General features: G+C 37.5%; 1 protein-coding gene across 1 annotated transcript; it reads left to right on the forward strand.

Annotated features, from left to right (window-relative positions):
* Positions 1 to 13,696: 13,696 nt before the first annotated feature.
* Positions 13,697 to 14,455, forward strand: LOC121757731. Its single transcript, XM_042153231.1, has one exon. The coding sequence runs from the start codon at positions 13,697 to 13,699 to the stop codon at positions 14,453 to 14,455; it is 759 nt and encodes a 252-aa protein (XP_042009165.1).
* Positions 14,456 to 16,861: the final 2,406 nt, after the last annotated feature.

Raw genomic sequence — 16,861 nt, forward strand, 5'->3', positions numbered from 1 at the left:
TATATCACGAACTTGTATGTTATTAAGCTACTTCTGGCCATCGTCGGGGCTTTGCTTGCCTCTGCGGCTCCAGCTCCAGCTCGAGGTGGCAAGGTGAGCTTTGCTTCTTCCAACTCACTGATCTCGTTGATGCCACATATGATGATTTGGTGAATTATTATGATCAATACATTTAATTATATTCAAATAAATAAATGTTCATTATGTCACAATAATATGATACACTAAGTCCACATAAGATCTAAAATAAATCATGTCAAGTACGTAGATTTAAAATGACCCTTCCTCCGTCCCACAATAGTTGTCTAAGTGAGTTAGTGAAATGTGGAACCTACTTACCATTTATGATAAAAATAAAGTGTGACAATTATTGTGGGACGGACCAAAGTGGAAAATAGCGACAATTATTATGGGACGGAGGCAGTAGTACATAAGACTTGATCATAGCCATAAAACTTGCCATGGAATTGACCCCAACGGATCACCTACAACCATTCCTATTCCATCTTCTAATACACACACAAGCATGTAAGTGATGGTGAGATCCATCACCTATGTTTATGTGTGTATTAGGAGCTGGAGTAGGAATGGTTGTAGGTGATCCTTATTGGGAATTGACAGAGTCCGTCAAAGTTATAATTTTAGAAATCAATATTGAATTTTATCGAAGAAATGGCAAATTGTCCTAAGTTCATGATAATAACGGTTTTATTTTCCCTTTTATTACTAGCATTATCATAAATAAGCTCGTTAATATAAGAGTAAAGTTATAGTTGATCAATGTGATGAAAGAACCGAATAAATTAAGGAAAAAATATCATCTAAAATCAGGCTGCATTCATCGAGTCTCTATTCGCACATCAAGAGCCTACGATTTTGACGAACAAGACCTTGCCTTAATTAGTAGTACTAGTTCTCTTTCGATCCACAATGGATGGACAAATTAGTCTGTTAATTTATTTGTTAAGTTAATCAACAAATGGACCGTTAAAGTTTAACGCCCCTGTCATTTTATGGCTAATACAGACCAATCAGTAATGTTAAGGATCAGAGGCTATGCCACATAATATGGTGTAACAAAAATCATAACTCATCAACGGCTATGGCACATAATATGGTGTACCAAATTCATAACAGAGTTATGTTTAGAATTAAAAATAGACTTTAACTCTGATATACTCCCTTGATCTGCGAATAGGAATTCCAGTTTTCCATTTTTGTCCTTCCGCAAATAGGAGTCTCATTTTTCCATTTCGGTTCGTCCGCGAATTGGAGTCCTAATTCATTTTTACTATAAATGGCAATAGGCCACATATTCCACTAACCCTAGTAATATATATAAGTGAGACCCATATACCACCAATTTGTTTCCACCGACTTTTCTTAATATATCTTAAAATACGTGCCGTAAAGAAATAAGACTCATATTCGTGGACGTAGGAAGTAGTAATAAACTAACGTTCTTGAACTAATTAAAAATTATAAAACTAACATGATTAGAGTTGTCGCGACGCAGCTCTGCCAGGCCTGGTCCACCAGTGAAACGAAGCGGACCTGTGCTGGGCTCATTGGTTGAAATGGGCTCCAATTGGGCTATTTTGTAAACCCAGGCCCAGACCCATGACCATCTGTCAGCCCAGGCCTATCAGATGTCCACTTTATATATTTAGTTTTATTTAAATGTAATCAGGTAATTAACACGAGAAATGTTTGTCTTTTTTTATATCCTTCCAATTTGTTGGATGTCTCTGAATGGAATCAAACATTAATTGTCTAGACACAAGTTTTCAACTAAATCATGAATGCAGCATTCAATCTGGACTAAATCCAATTTTTTCTTATATTTTTTTGTCCAAGATATAAAAAAGATAGATTTTGATGTTTATCTTTAAAAATATTACGTATTTAAACCTCAATATTTGATTAACAATTATAGAAATCTTTAAATTTGTTAGTTAGTTCATATATTTCTAGTTTTAAAAATACAACATCAACTCATATGTCATCATCTATTAACAAAAGTAACAATATTGGTTTTGTCTTTAGTTATGCACTTACTTTTAGATAGAATAAAAATCATGAAAATGATAGTAATACAAAGTCGGTAAATAAACTTAAACGTATTCCATTCAGATATAAATGAGATATAAACACTGACTCTAATTTACACTAAATCTAAACTTAAGTAAAGTAAGAGAGAGAATAATATAGAGAAAATATGAAGAAAAGAAAGTAGAAAAATTTAGTAGAATGTGAGTCTTATTTTTACATATTAGTTTTATAATAAAATGTGAGGGTAATGAGTTAGTGAAAAGTAGAGTCTACTTACTAAAAATGGAAAAAAATAAAATAAAATGGACAATATTTGATGAACAAAGATAGCATTATGTTTGGTTCATAAAATTGAGTCTCACAATTTAATTTAATTATAAATAGAGAATTATATAATAATTAGTCATAATCACCCACTCTAATTAAATAATAATTATAGAATTTAATTCTAATTGGATAATTATTATATCAGCCGAACGACACGTTTGTGTACTCGAATGTTCTTCACTGCTTCTTTAGTTTCTCTATTGACCAGATGGTAGTGACAATTCCTGAAAATGTTAGTTTTTCATTTTGATAAGATATCTTTGAATTAGAAAAAAATAAAGAGGGTATGTTCTTCGTAGCCAAACAATTTACTTTTCCAACAAGGGGTTAAAAAGACAATGGATAATCGAATCGAGTCAAATATCCAACGAAGTCAGATTAGAAAACAGTTTGCATTGTAGTAATCGTTAACTAAATATTCGTTGGCTCATATACTCACCGCTAAACTAGATCTTACAATAAAAAATATGGAGTACTACAAAATGCAATCAATCTAAGTAACTTATAACATCAAATCATCCATCCAAATATTTCTAATTATACACAAAGGCCAAAGACATTATTGCAAAAAACTTTCGATATAACTTGATTAAAATACATTTGAAATATTATCAAAAGTTAAAAAGCTAGAAGGAAAATTGACCCCTTGATTATGATTTGACTTTCAAACGTTTAGTTCAAATGTCAATACCTCACCACGAAATATATAGCTCAAATAGATGATTAGTTTTTTGTTACAAAAATTCAAATCACGAGTGCTATGGACTAAAGATCTTGAAGCTTTAATGATTTTAACACTTATAATGTATACTAATTTTTTCTATAAACACTACCCATTACTTATATAGCAAAAGGATTAAAAGAATCATTAAGATTTCCTTATTTTCCATTATAAGAAAATAAATTTTTAAAATTAAATAATCAGTTTTTAAATATTTAATACTATTGTACCTTAATGGTCATGTCTTTGGGATAATCTTCTATACTTAGGATATTCCAAAAAAACAAAAATGTAACCAGCTTGCTGAAGGCAAGTAATTATGTTAACTACAATACTACAGCTCATTTACATGTGGAAAAACCAAGCAAATCTATAAAATATACTCCATGATGCATCATTAATAGTTGTGATATCATTGCAACAAACAACTTTATCTTCGGAAATTTTCATCGGTAAATCCTATTTTTCCCTTGATAAATGGTGTAATTGACAGAAAATTTTCATCGGTAATTTTTTTAGAAACAAAATACTATCATTTCGTCGGTAACACAGTTTACCATCGATAATTATCGAGGGATTTTTTTGTTAGGATTGGTATACTGAAAAACATATTTTGAGCATGTTGCAGGGATAGAATTGTATGTATACAATAAACTCTACAATCTACTTTTAATCTAAGACGAGAAAAAGTAATTTTATCGCATTGGTGTTTTCTTATGCATTTATAAGATGTTTCTCAAACATTTAAATGTATAAGAAGCAAACAAGTCTAATTCTTCTGCATAATAGACTGGTCGTGAACGATGTTCACAAAAGGTGTCGCAGTCTGTTTTTTGTAGAAGAAAAATAGAATTTCACAACCTAGTTAAGCTTTGACTACCTATCGTGAAAGGTTGCAGTGTCAGTCCGCATGTTTCCTTACCTTAGGAAATAAACGACACTGGTATGGTATAGCACTGATGGATCTAACAGTTGATAAGTTTTTCTTGCTATTTACTGAAAGACGAGGTCTCGGTGATTGTTATTTCTTAATCATTGTTGATATAACATTGAGCATACGATATTGATTATGCACTACTTTGATTTATCAAATGTTACGGATTTTTCGCAATCCAAGAATCCTGATATCTTGGGTAAAGGTGATCAATGTCTAGAGGTGCTAGTATTGTTATTGCAATAAATCGTGTGCTGGGTGAGTCCAGTTTGATAATATCCTCAAGTGGTGTTCGAAAAAGGTTTTATTATTAAGAACCCCGACCGATTGTAATTTATTACAGAATAATAAATAAAGATTTTGAACCAGACAACTCTTGGAAAAAGATATTAATTAATTAAAGTCAAATAGCAGACTTTAATTAATTAATTGATATTTATATCTTAAATACGTGGAATAATATTATTACACTATAATGGATCACAATAATATTCTGTTTAGATTTGAATTAAATTGAGGCTCAATTTAATTAATAAAAGTCTAACAGGTTTGGCCTAAGTTCAACCTCAATCAGTGGCAGACGCAGAAAAAAATTATAGTTAAGGCTGAACTGTATATACTTTCTTGTCCGCGAACAATATCTCATATTTTCTTATAGTTTGTCGTCAAAGTATAATTATATCTATATCATATTATACTTCTCCTTTTTGGAGTTCAGTTCCATATTTCATTAACTTCCATTACTCAAATTTTATGTAAAATTAATATATAAACTGGAAGTGTTATACAAATTTCATTAATTATTTCCATTCATTTTTTTCAATAATTCTTAATATATCACATACGGAGAGAATATTCTTTTAGTAATATATAGCATATATATATGAGAAAAATATATACGTTGCAAATAAAATATTAGAATTTCAATTAAACACCTCGAACTCTAATCCTAGAATTACAAAGTCTAACCATGACATCTTAAACTTAAATCAAGTAAAGATCAATTATTTTTCAATCAATTACACACATTAAATCCATGAAATTTTATTCAATCTTCATTCTTAATTTTTATACTACTAACTTAAATATTAAAAATAGTTATAAATGCTATTTACTTAATTGAATTGAAAAGAAAATGAATTGAAAGTTTAATTAATCACCAAACATAATTACAAAATAGAAGTATGAACCAATTATAAAATGTGAGACACGCACGACTCTAATTTATAAAGCTAAAACAACACTATTTAAAAATATCATTTATAGTAGGAGTATTATATATTGACTTTGGGAATTGAGTCATCTTCTTCCCCAAAAGCTATGTCAGCCATTTTTATTTAACTTAAAGATCAGTAAAGTTGCATCTCTTTCCTCACGAACGCACACAACAACTATTTTTAAATTTCAGCCCTTCTTTCCATTCAACTTTTAAAGATTTATTCTTCGTCGTAATTGTAATTCGAATCTGGTGCTTCGATCTCAGACGAAACAATGCAAATAACGATGACAAAGTAAACAATGTACACAGCTTTTAACGTGGTTCGATCGGAATGATCTACGTCCACGGGAAAACTATAGCAATCTTGTATTGATGATGAAAGTCGAGTTTTTCATGAGATTACACACGCTATCTTTCACACTAATCTACACAGCATCTACACAATTTGAAATGAGCTAAGACTCAGTAGCTACTCAACTAACCGACGCCAAGAATCAGTGATCGAATAATTCCAATCGACACTCTCTGGATCGATGCTCCTCTAATCCTTTCTTGATTGAGGATCCTTCTTCGCTCTTCTTTGCTCACTGATCTCTCTTGATTTGTGAATGTGTGTTGTTTTCTGTTACTCATGAAGTTGATGTGTTGCCTCTTATATACTTCACACTTCAACCGAATCCCATGAGTTGTGATCCTCTGCATAGATCCTCACCTACACCCCCAAGAAGTAACTAAAATAACTAACTCAATTCCTTCTATGTTGTGAGACGCATCCGTGCAACAAATCTCCACCTCGTCTCCAACATTAACACCTGCTATCACTGTCCTCCACCTCTTTCCATCTATCTTCTCAAAACATTCACCAACTCCAAACAATATGCAAATTTTGAAGCTGGTACAACCTTGGTCAGAGCATCCGCTGGATTGTGCTCAGTTCCTATCTTCTTAACCTCTATCACACCCTACTTGACTTCATCTCGAATGAAATGCAACCGCACATCTATGTGCTTGTTTCTATCATGAAAAGTCTGGTGTTTAGACAAGCAGATAGCAATGCTGTTGTCACAATTCACGCCCACTTTTTCTTGCTTCTCACCAAGATCTTCCATCATTCCTTTCAGCCAAAAGCTCTCCTTCACCGCATCTGTAAGAGCTATATACTCAGCCTCCGTAGTGGAAAGAGCTACCACAGATTGCAAATTTGATTTCCAAGATATTGCTGATCCATACATAGTAAATATGTATCCTGTCTGAGATTTCCTATTGTCCTTATTTGAAGCATAGTCAGAATCACAATACCCTTCAATGATATCCTTTGTGTGATCTCCAAAGCCCTTGTATAGGATCCCATACTCTGAACTTCCCTTCAAATATCTCAACATCCACTTTAGAACTTGCCAATGAACTTCACCCGGATTGCTCATGTATCTGCTAGTAATGCTCACTGCATGAGCAAGATCAGGCCTAGTGCATATCATTACATACATGACACTTCCAATGATACTAGCATATGGAAATCTCTTCATCTCATTCACCTCCTCCTCTGATTTTGGTCCCTACCTTGCTGACAATTGAAACTGTTGTCCCAATGGTGTTGATACGATTCTAGATTCACTCATCTGATACTTGTGGACTAACTTCTCAATATGATGTTGTTGACTTAACCACAACATCTTTCTCTTTCTGTCTCTTATGATATCAATGCCTAGAATCCTCTTAGCCTCTCCCAAATCTTTCATTTCAAACCTGCCTTTGAGATCATTCTTTACCCTTTGAATTTCATTGATATCTGATCCAGTAACAAGCATATCATCCACGTACAAGAGCAAGAAAGCCACTGACTTTCCATCCCTCTTCTTTATGTATACACAGCTATCATACTTAGAGCTTTAAAATCCAATCTTCTTCATGTGCTGATCAAATTGCAGATTCTATTGTCTGCTAGATTGCTTGAGACCGTATATGTTCCTCTATAGCAAACACACCTTATCCTCATCTCCCTTCTTTATAAAGCCCTCTGGCTGTTCCATGAATATGCTCTCTTCTAGTTCACCATGTAAGAAAGTTGTCTTTACATCTAATTGATGTAATTCACAATCATTCTTAACAACCAAAGCCATGAGCATCCTTATTGAGTTGTGCTTTACCACCGGAGAGAAGATTTCATTATAATCAATCCCTTCTCTTTGATTATAACCCTTAGCCACTAGCCTGGCTTTATACCTGATCCTATCTCCATCGGATGCTTCTATCTTCCTCTTGAAAATCCATTTACATCCTATAAGCTTCTGCAGCTTCTTTCTGGTGACTAGGATCCAAGTCTTATTCTTCAATAATGACTCAATTTCCTCATGCATTGCCTTGATCCACTTGTCCCTTTCTCTGGATTTTATTTCAACTTTATAAGTCCCTGGTCCACTGGACTCAAGGTCTTCAGCTGCACAAAATGCATAGTACACAAGGCTGGCATTGTTGTACCTTGTTGGCCTTCTGATATTTGGTCTCCTTTGTCTATCCCTTGCCAGCATATAATCATGAAGATCACCATGAGCAGAGTCTCCACTCTCATGCATGACTCCACCTTCATCCATGACTCCACCTTCATTCACAGCTTCAACCTCATCATCACTGATCTCATGGATCTGATTCTCATCTTCAGAAGACTCTGACTGATCTGTCTGTCTCTGACTCTCATTTCTGCCCAAAAAGTCCACTCTAACCTGAGCATCAGAGCTTGTAGGCGCCATTCTTTCATTGGCTTCCTTGAAGGGCATCTCCAATTCTTTGAAAACTATATCCCTACTAATGACCATGATGTGGGCGAACTGTGTGCATTTGGGCCTCTGGTTAGTTGCTTTTCTTGGCTGGCGCTTCTGGTTTTGATCTCCAACTGGTCAGTAGCTTCTTGTGGCTTCGCCACCCTTATGCCTTCTTCATTTTTTTGTGGCCAAATTTTTCTGACCATTTTCCTTCATCTTTTCTCTCTTTTTTTTTCTTTCTTTCTCGTGGCTTCGCCACCTTTATACCTTCTTTTTGGGCCTGGGATGACTCCCTGGCCAATTTTCTTCCAAACTTTCTTGTCCAGCTGGATTCTGTTTTCTTGTACACCCTTCTAGCCAGTAAGCTTCATTCACTTCATGCCTTGCGCACACACAGTCCCAGTGGCTAGGGGTATTTATCTGGGTATTTAGAGTTAGAAAAGAGGTTCTAAAGGTGGGTTTTTTTTTTGGGGGGGGGGTTCCTACTGCCTTCAGTGTTGCCACACGCAGTCACTTCACCCTAGGCAATTTGTGGCAGCCGCTCTTTTTTTTCTAAACATGTGGAAAGTGGTTCCACTTAAAGCTTATAACTCACATTTTAAGAGGACTTTCGTGTTTGGCTCTAAGTATGGGCTTTTCTTTCATACTCGCATCATCTATCCTGGCTAGGAGGTACTAAGGGGGGTGGTTTCTATTTTCCAGCATGTCTTATTTCCCTCAATTCCCCTCACCGTCAGCTCAAGACAGTTGAGTTTTAAGCCCAATCAACACACAAAAGAAAAAAAACTAGACCTAACAAGACACTAACACAAGCACAAACACAGACTACACATATACACATTCATCATACTGGTCATTGCATCCCCCCTCCCACTTCACAAGTGTCTGCCCTCAGATAGGGCTGTGAAGTGGAAAAGGTAATGGCCAGTATGATGGACACATAGCCAAACAGACAAAAACAACATATTAAAACTAAAACTTCTCACACTTAGACTATGGAATGGGCTAAGTGGGAGAGTTTGAAAACCTAAACAGAAACCAACAAACAAAACACACATATATACAAAACTCCTCACACTTAGGCCATGCAATGGGCTAAGTGTGAGCCAACATGCTTACGAAAAAAAGAAAACAGAAAACACAAACACATGCGCCAAAAAGACAAACCCTTAACTTCTCACACTTAGACTATAAAATAGGCTAAGTGTTATGAATGGGGTTTGCGCACAAACAGAAATTATACTACCTAAAAAAACAAAACACAATTAAAATACGAAAAACTAAAAACTGAAAATAAAAAGAAAACTAACTGGGGCAGGTTGTGGTGCAGGCGGTTCTGCCGGTTTCTCCTCCTCATTCTCGGATTGCTTGTTCCCAGATTCTGCCGACTCTTCGACATCTCCTTCCTCTTGTTCCGCCTCTAGTTTCTGCTCGGCTTCTTTTGTCTCGGTTAATACCTCTTCTGATACTCGTGGTTCATTAGCTCGGCCTCCATGGCCACTTGGTTCAACAGCTTCCTCTTGGTCTCGTTGTGTTAACTCCATCAATATCTCGTCTATCACGGACGCCATCCTGGCCATTTCTGTTATCAACCGTTGGTTTTCCTCTCCTAGCCTGGTAATAATCATCTCCAAAGCTTCTTGCTTCTGACTCTGCCCCGTCTGTCCTGCAGACTCCTTCAGGATCCCTTCCATTACTGATGCTAACCGTGTCATTTCTGATCTCATCTGTCTATTTTCCTCCGCTATCTCGTCCACAGCCTTCTCTATCCTTTCTTGACGCTGCTCTTGCGTTGATTCCTCCCTGGCTGCTGCTGATCTCCCAGTCGGTATAGCTTCTTCTCCCATTGCGTAGAATTGGGGTGCGCCCAGCCTCATGTAAACCGTGTTCGTTCGGACGAACAAAGGTGTATCAAAAAGACCAGGAGGATCCACCATGATCTGGTCGGATAAATCTTCAGCCTCCGTGATGATGATGTTGTTTCTGACGAACACTCCCAAGACATGGCAGAGAGTGAGGTTCCTCGCTGGGTGGGTGGCAATTAGATGGCATTGGTAGGCGGTCCAAAAACCCAGATGCAACTTCCTTTCCTGCTTGGCGCACCAGAGAAGATATAACTCCGTCATCGATGTCCTAACAGCGGAGTTCGACTGCCCCAATAAATTGAAATCCAGGTAAAGCTGTACAAGACGAAGAATTGGGTTGTTGAAATGAACGGAGCGGGAAATAGTGGACTGGAATTGCCCTGCATCAGGGTGAGTAAGTTCCTCCCAGGCTTCCTGGGGCTCAAATTCCACATGTCTGCGGGGAATTCCCCGCTCCCTACTTCTCCACTCAGGCCCTATGGCCTCCTCTAAACTGCACATTCCCAGACGCACGGTCCACTCAATCAAGCTCATCCGTATCTCTCCGCCAAACAGCCTAAAACTGATACATTCCTCATCTAGATCAGTGGTGACCTTAAACCTAAAGGTCGTGAAAAACTCATTCGCTAATCTAACCAGGACACTCGGATCCCCATTCTCCAACAACCATTCGAATCCTAACGCGTGCAAATAAGATAGAAACTGCTCGCGGGCACCTAACTCATCTAAAGAAGGAATGTGAAGTACCTTTCCGCTCTTCACCTGCTTACTCCCTTCATCCTTGCTATCGAAAGCTTTCTGTAGCTCCTTCGAGTCGAAAAGCTTCATCTCCTCCACCAGATCACACTTACCACATGCTTGTCCTCAAGCGTGAAGAACAAACAAAAAGAAATAAGTCGAATTCTAGCCTGGTTACTCCCCTGACCGACTCAATCCTAAACTAGACCCTAGACTACAACGGAAAGAGAAAACAAAAAAACACAAAACAAGCACAGAAAAGAAAACACATAAACGAACACAGAAAGACTAAACACAAAGATTGGGCTATATTTTCAACCATCCCTCCCCTCGGGATCAGGTGTAATCCGGCCTTAGACAGCCTTGAACTTCCGCCACCCCCCCTTTCTCTCCCAGTCAGTATATCCGCTCGTCAAGATCGCCCAAACTTTCGGCCAAACACTAGGTTCACTCAGTCACTCATACCTCACCAGAAATGTTAGGACTGCATTCTCTCATTATGCTCAACCACAATTGCTTCGGACTTAGATTTCACGTGCAGCTACTGAAGGGCTTAAAGGCTTGTAACGGGGCTATTGGTTTGTGGTGTTTTGGGTGGATGTTCCTAAGGCTCTAAGGTTCAAAAAACTTCTATTTTATTTGAAAGATGCAGCAGGGTGCGTAGGTGTCGTTTAAGCAAGGATATATCGTACTGGTCAGGATAGAGATTCTAACTAAGCCTAGACCCTGGTTTCAAAGATTCCTCAACCCTCTTCTACTGGGTAGTATAGTGAAGGTAGGGGTCGAATCCCACAGAGATTGTGCGTTAAAACTATTGTGGTGATATTCTGGATGGTTTGGTTAGCTACCACGCTTGGGTTGAGTCTCTACCTAGACGAGAAATTTAGATGGTGTCCTACTGACTAGGAAGGGTGAATGGTGGTCGACATGTAGTGGTGTACGTGGAATTATGGTGGATGTGGTGTAACAGAAAATATGCGGAAAGTACTAGGTTTCTATAAAAGGCTAAATAGAAAAGCAGAGAATAAGTGGTAGTTGTGGTGACTAGGCTGACAGATCTGCAGGGTGTACTAAAGGTGAAAGACAAAAAGCAAAAGGCATCTAAAAAGCAAAAGTGGTCCCAAACTTGGATATGGACATCATGTGACATCCCTAACCCGAAACATGCATTATTTTGCATATTATCATATTATACTGTCATTTCATATTAAATTGTAATTTTTAGTATAGGGATACTAAGTGTGTCATAGATGATATATTTTTTTTTGTTAAGATGACAGTTTAGGTGGTATCAGAGTGAAAATATGATCTTTTTAGATAGTCTCCATATACACATATTATATAGACATGTTGGTCATAATTTGCATTTGCCTTTAACATATGAAAAAAATGAATATTTCAGAATATGTGCTACGGAGGACATATATGCGAGTGTTTATAGTTTAGTAATTTTATGAAAATCTAATGGGAACACGTAAATGGAAACTCGACAGATGCATCTCCCATATATTTTGATTTTTGTATAACTTTGGATGTAGCAATTTGTAGTAAATTGTAATATTTTTGGGTTTATTTACAAGCTGATACAACATTTAGAAAACAATTAAAAAAAAGGATAAAAATATAATTAAAATAAAAGTAATGCATAGTGTAATTATGTACACGTGTTGACCATTTAGCCATACCACTAATCTTATGCAAATTATTTTTGGGTACGTAATCACTAATATATATTACTATATTATTTGATATCATTTAGGGGAGAAAGTTTTAAAATTAATATTGTGGTAGCCGACTCAAAATTATGGATATATATGACTAGAGTTAGGAAGGGATTTTTTTAGAGGAAGTCTACGAGAAAGTGGTAGACTAAAAGCCTCAGCTCCTAATTACAGAATTGAAGAAACAATGTTCAGATAATGTTTTGAAAAGGCAGTTTAGCATACTAAATCAAGCCAATTTGGCGAAGAAGATGATACACAGTCCTAAGTAGAATCAAAGGCCCAATTAGAATATCTACAGTAATCAGGTGTGTATAAATCACACTTTTAATTTTACATGTTTTATTTGCTTCCTTGCTAGGTGTTAAACAAAATGAATGATTTGATTATATGATGTGATCCAATATGATTATGTATTATTTGATATAATTTGATGGAATATGATATGGGGATGTTATTGTGCAAAGGATATGTTTATGATACCGATTATGTGAATCATTGGATTAAAGAGGATCTGTGACGGTTTTGCCCTGGATCTGAAATCACAGTGGGACCTTCGGGTCAATCATATTGGGACCTTCGGGTCAATCATATTGGGACCTTCGGGTCAAATCACATTGGGACCTTCGGGTCAATCATATTAGGACCTTCGGGTCAAATCACAGTGGGACCTTCGGGTCAAATCATAATGGGACATACGGGTCAATCATATTGGAAATCCCGGGCAGATACCAGGCTTGACTGTTACAGAATAATAAACTGAATAGAATGGCATATGCATATGAATATGAAATGGTTTGTTTTAAAATTATGATATATATTGTTTCTGATTATATGTATTGATAAAAGAATATGCTTGATGTTTGTATCATGTGAGATTAAAGGTGGAAATTTGTACATACTGAGTTGTGGCTCATATAAACCACTAAATTTTTCAGGAATAAGATAGCAGTAAAGTTTTGACTGACGTGGGTCATAGGAACTCCACGCGTTATCAGGTTCGGCGGCTGACGCATATTGGCAACCTTCTTCTCCTCATCTTTTTGCATGTAGATAAATGTATAGTATATAGAGTGGTGAGAGGGATCCACTACTGTGTAAAACGTTTTGAAATATGTACTTGATATATGCTGAATTTTAAAATTATATGATATGTGCGTCCTATGAATTATACACGTGCATTAATTGCTTTTCTGATAAGGGATTTACTTATTATAAGAGTATACGTCATAGGGGTTGAGGTTTGACAGTTAAGGTGGTATCAGAGCAGGGATAAGGATCCCGCTGGGACATTGCATCCATGCATTGCATATGATACGTATTGGTTATAAGTTGCATTTACATTTGTGTTATCAGGAACATGGACATTCCTGAACATATGTCATCGAGGAGAGAAGGGTCAGCCGCCCCGCATAATTCATTTACTGCAGAGACATCTCATACACCTGTTGCATCATCTGGGGGTAGCCAACCAATACATAGGCAGGTTGAACAAGAAGTACAGGGGCTAGAAATGAGACCAAGGGGTAGAAATTTTAAAGAACTACGAAAGATGGGAGCCGTTGACTTTGTTGGGACTACTGATCCTGCCGAGGCTGAGATATGGTTGAAGAGGACAGAGCGTGTGTTTAATCAGATGGGTTGTGTTGCAGAAGAACGTTTTGATTATGCAGTGTCCCTTTTTCAGGGCGATGCTTACTATTGGTGGGAGACTGTCCCACGAGCTATGATACATCCTCCAGTACTCAGTTGGGATGACTTTTTGAGAGAGTTCAGTGATAAGTATATGCCACCAGTGTATCGTGATGAGAAGCAAAGAGAGTTTTTGTCCCTTAAACAAGGATCTATGTCAGTTGCAGATTTTGAAGTGAAGTTTACTCAGCTTTCTCGTTATGCATCGGCATTGCTACCTACAGAACAAGATAAGTGCCGACGTTTTGAAGAAGAATTGATATATGAAATAAGAAGCAAAATCACACCTTCAGATCTTCGTACTTATAATGATCTACGTGCAGCGGCTATACGAGCAGAGAGACTAGTGAAAGAAAGACATGTGTATATTCAAAGACAAAAGAGGGGATCACCAGAGTATAGGGGTGAATCAAGCTCGAGCATTTAAAAAAGGCCTAGTTCTTTTTCTTCAGCATCGAGTTTTAGTAGAGGAGGTCCATTGGGTCTAAGAGGCGGACGTGCACCACCTTTCAGTTATGAGTGGGGACGAGGATCTGGTATGACAGCACGTGCACGACCTTTATGCGTGCACTGTGGACGACCACATATAGGGGAATGTCGAACAATTACAGGAGGTTGTTTTCACTGCGGACAACAAGGACACTATTATAGGGAATGCCCACTTCGGTCTAACATGATATCAAGTGGAAGAGCAATGACGGAACCAACAATACAGAATGTGCGACCCACAGCATCGAGTGCAAGCATTAATCGAGGTCGCGGAAGAGGACAAGCTATGAGTGCACCTATGGGACGAGGGCGAGGACAGTCAGAGGCACATGGATCTACACCCCAGGGGCATGCTCGTGTGTTTGCTATGACACATGATGAGGCATCTAGAGCACCAGAGGTCATTACTGGTACACTTTATTTAGTTGATATTATGATATATACCTTGATAGATCCAGGATCTACTCATTCATTTATATCACCTGTCATCACATCACATATGCATAAAGAACCTGAACCTCTAGATCACAGACTAGGTGTACATACACCCTTGGGTGAAGTTATTTCAGTATATACAGTATATCGAGATTGTGCGGTGAGAATCAATTCAGTAGAACTATTTGCAGATTTGATTCCCTTGTTCATACATGAGTTTGATATTATCTTGGGTATGGATTGGTTGTCACGTCACCGGGCTAAGGTAGATTGTTATGCTAAAGAAGTGGTAATAGAGTCACCAGGACGAGATCGAGTGATATTCTACGGCAATCGACAGATTGTTCCCTCCTGTCTTATATCTGCTACAACGGCTTTTCAACTGATTCAAAGTGGATGTGAAGCATATCTTGCCCATGTTGTAGATTGTGCTACGGTTAATGATCAAGTTAAAGAAATTTCTGTTGTTAAAGAATTTCCTGACGTTTTTCCTGAAGATTTACCTGGATTGCCACCTGATCGAGAAACAGAGTTCACTATTGAGTTGTTACCAGGTACTGCACCTATTTCAATCCCCCCTTATCGAATATCGCCGATGGAGTTACAAGAGTTGAAGAAACAGTTACAAGAGTTGTTGGATAAGGGATTTATACGGCCCAGTGTTTCACCTTGGGGAGCGCCAGTGTTGTTTGTGAAAAAGAAAGACAGTACATTGCGACTTTGTATAGACTATCGGAAACTGAATCAAGCGACGGTGAAGAATAAATATCCATTGCCGAGAATAGAAGATTTGTTTGATCAACTTCAGGGTGCACAAGTGTTTTCAAAAATAGATCTCCGATCAGGGTACCATCAGTTGAAGATTGCTAAAGATGATATTCCGAAAACAGCCTTTCGAACTCGATACGGCCATTATGAGTTTTTGGTTATGCCTTTCGGATTGACGAATGCACCTGCAGCTTTTATGGCACTGATGAATAAAGTATTTCAACCATTTCTGGATCAGTTTGTGATTGTTTTTATCGATGACATATTGGTCTACTCGCGAAGTACAGAGGATCATGTTAATCACTTACAGTCAGTATTACAAGTTCTACGAGATAACCAGCTTTATGCAAAGTTGAGTAAATGTGAATTTTGGTTAGATCATGTGGTATTTTTGGGACACGTGGTGTCAGGTCGAGGAATAGAAGTGGATCCACAGAAAATTGAAGCAATTGTCAACTGGAAAGTGCCAACTACAGTCACAGAGGTTCGAAGCTTCCTGGGTATGGCTGGATACTATAGACGTTTTGTGGAAGGATTCTCAATTATTGCGGGATCAATGACAAAATTATTACGGAAGAATGTCCCTTTCATATGGAGTGAAGAATGTCAGAAGAGTTTTGATGAGTTGAAGCATCGATTGACTACATCACCCATATTGACTATTCCGACAGGTATAGGAGGATTCGTTGTGTATAGTGATGCTTCTCGGCAGGGACTTGGTTGTGTTTTGATGCAAAATGGAAAGGTTGTTTCTTATGCGTCACGACAGCTAAGAGTGCATGAAGTTTTATATCCTGTTCATGATCTGGAATTGGCAGCTGTTGTTTTTGCTTTGAAGATTTGGCGTCATCATTTATATGGAGAAACTTTTCGAATCTTGACAGATCACAAGAGTTTAAAATATTTAATGAGTCAGAAGGAGTTGAATATGAGACAAAGACGGTGGATGGAGTTGCTTAAAGATTATGATTGTACCATTGAATACCATCCGGGGAAGGCAAACATTGTAGCAGACGCGTTAAGTCGGAAGTCAAGCAGTATGGTAGCACACATGCAGATGACCCCATTATCAGAGTTGATTGCTCTTCGAAGTTTGAATGTAAGATTACAGCTTGATACGAGTGAAGGGTTAATAGCGACT

This window comes from Salvia splendens, chromosome 12 (assembly GCF_004379255.2).
Source record: "Salvia splendens isolate huo1 chromosome 12, SspV2, whole genome shotgun sequence".
In the NCBI taxonomy this organism is placed as follows: Eukaryota; Viridiplantae; Streptophyta; class Magnoliopsida; order Lamiales; family Lamiaceae; genus Salvia; species Salvia splendens.